General features: G+C 37.0%; 1 protein-coding gene across 1 annotated transcript in view; it reads left to right on the top strand.

The window, feature by feature from the left end:
- The first annotated feature begins 1057 nt into the window (after positions 1–1057).
- LOC119273552 overlaps positions 1058–1442 on the top strand; it is a 1570-nt gene continuing 1185 nt past the window's right edge. Inside the window, exon 1 of the mRNA XM_037554676.1 lies at positions 1058–1270. Within this exon, the coding sequence (XP_037410573.1) occupies positions 1082–1270 (189 nt within the window). The 5' untranslated portion in view covers positions 1058–1081. The remainder of the gene's footprint in view (positions 1271–1442) is intronic.

Genomic DNA, 1442 nt, shown 5'->3' with positions numbered 1-1442 from the left:
TATTTTTAAAAGTTTATCGTATATTTAAAAACGCCTGTCGTATAAATTAAAACATTTTATCATATATAATTTTTTCTATGTATATTAAAAAAATTAGTGTATATTCAAAAAAATATTCACTATATATTTTAAAAATCACCCTGCATTAAACATTATTCACCAAGTATTAAAAATACAGTAACAAAAAAAACAAAAAAAAGAAAACCAACAGAAAAGTTGCAGCAAAATCAGTGAACAGGGAAACAACGAGAAATGGAATGAACTGAGCGAGAAAAGCCATGAACAGGAAAACAACAGGTCTTAGTGCGATTGTATCCGCCCATTTATTGGCATGTTGCGTCGTACTACATCTCTCACACACAAAGCGCGTAGCATGTAAAAATCAGGTGTTTCATGTAAAAGCAACCATGCTAGGAGCACATAGGAAGCACACACAACAAAAGATAAAATGGGCACATTTAAAGGTGATTCCCATAGTAATAAAAATATATTTTATAGATCAAATCTTTTGTTTCTTTTGCAATTTATTTTCACAGTTGGCTTAGTATTTATGCGGGCCATATAATTTCTAGTATTTATATATCATATCTCAGAATATTTGACCCATACAACTAATTATGTGCTGGCTCGATGATCCAGCCAAGCCATTCATCTTCGTGCAGAAATTCTCATTGATTTTTCATGACCTAAAGTAAGTACTCATGCTCTGCCATTATGCTCGGTGACTACCCTTTTGACATTTGTGTCATGGAAATAATGAATATTTAATCGTCCTCATTAAAGATTTTGTGTGTGTGTGCATGAAATGTATTCCTAGATGTAAGAAGAATGGAGAACCATCCATTGAAATGGAGAGACGCCAAATGCTTGGTTGTCCCTAACCTAAGCACCCATTAATTTACAAAAGATATGTGGGCCTGCCTTTCTGGACTAGTTGTTAGTTTTTAGCCCCACAAATTCCGCAACAAACTATGTGCGCCATTTGTTTTACTGCCAAGATCACACTATAAAGGCGCCCCATACCGTCCCTTAGTAAGCACAACACATAGTAGTCCAAGTGCAAAGCATCTTTGTTTTTGCAATGAAGGGGGGGACGGTGCCTACATGGCTAGAGCTACTGCTCGCAACACAGTTCTTTGCAATATGCACCAAACATCTCTCCTCTAATCGCAATGAGTGTAACCTATTTTGCATAGATTGTGAGGAATCAAAGGGCGCCTTATGCTATTATTGTCGTTCAGACCATCATTCCACCCATCGAGTAATCCAGGTATGGTGTACAACGTTATGTTTTAGTAATAGAGATTATGTACAGTGGCGGAGCCAGGAATGTTGAATAAGGGGGGCCAAGTGTTGTTTAGCTTTGTTGGGGAGGGCCAGCCCGTCAAATTACTCCATTTTAGCAGGAATTAATCACCTACTGACATGCACATTAGCTTGAA

The sequence above is a fragment of the Triticum dicoccoides genome, chromosome 3A, assembly GCF_002162155.2.
Source record: "Triticum dicoccoides isolate Atlit2015 ecotype Zavitan chromosome 3A, WEW_v2.0, whole genome shotgun sequence".
NCBI lineage: Eukaryota > Viridiplantae > Streptophyta > Magnoliopsida > Poales > Poaceae > Triticum > Triticum dicoccoides.
The sequence above is the reverse complement of the archived record's forward strand: the minus strand, read 5'-3'. Positions and strand labels throughout refer to the sequence as shown.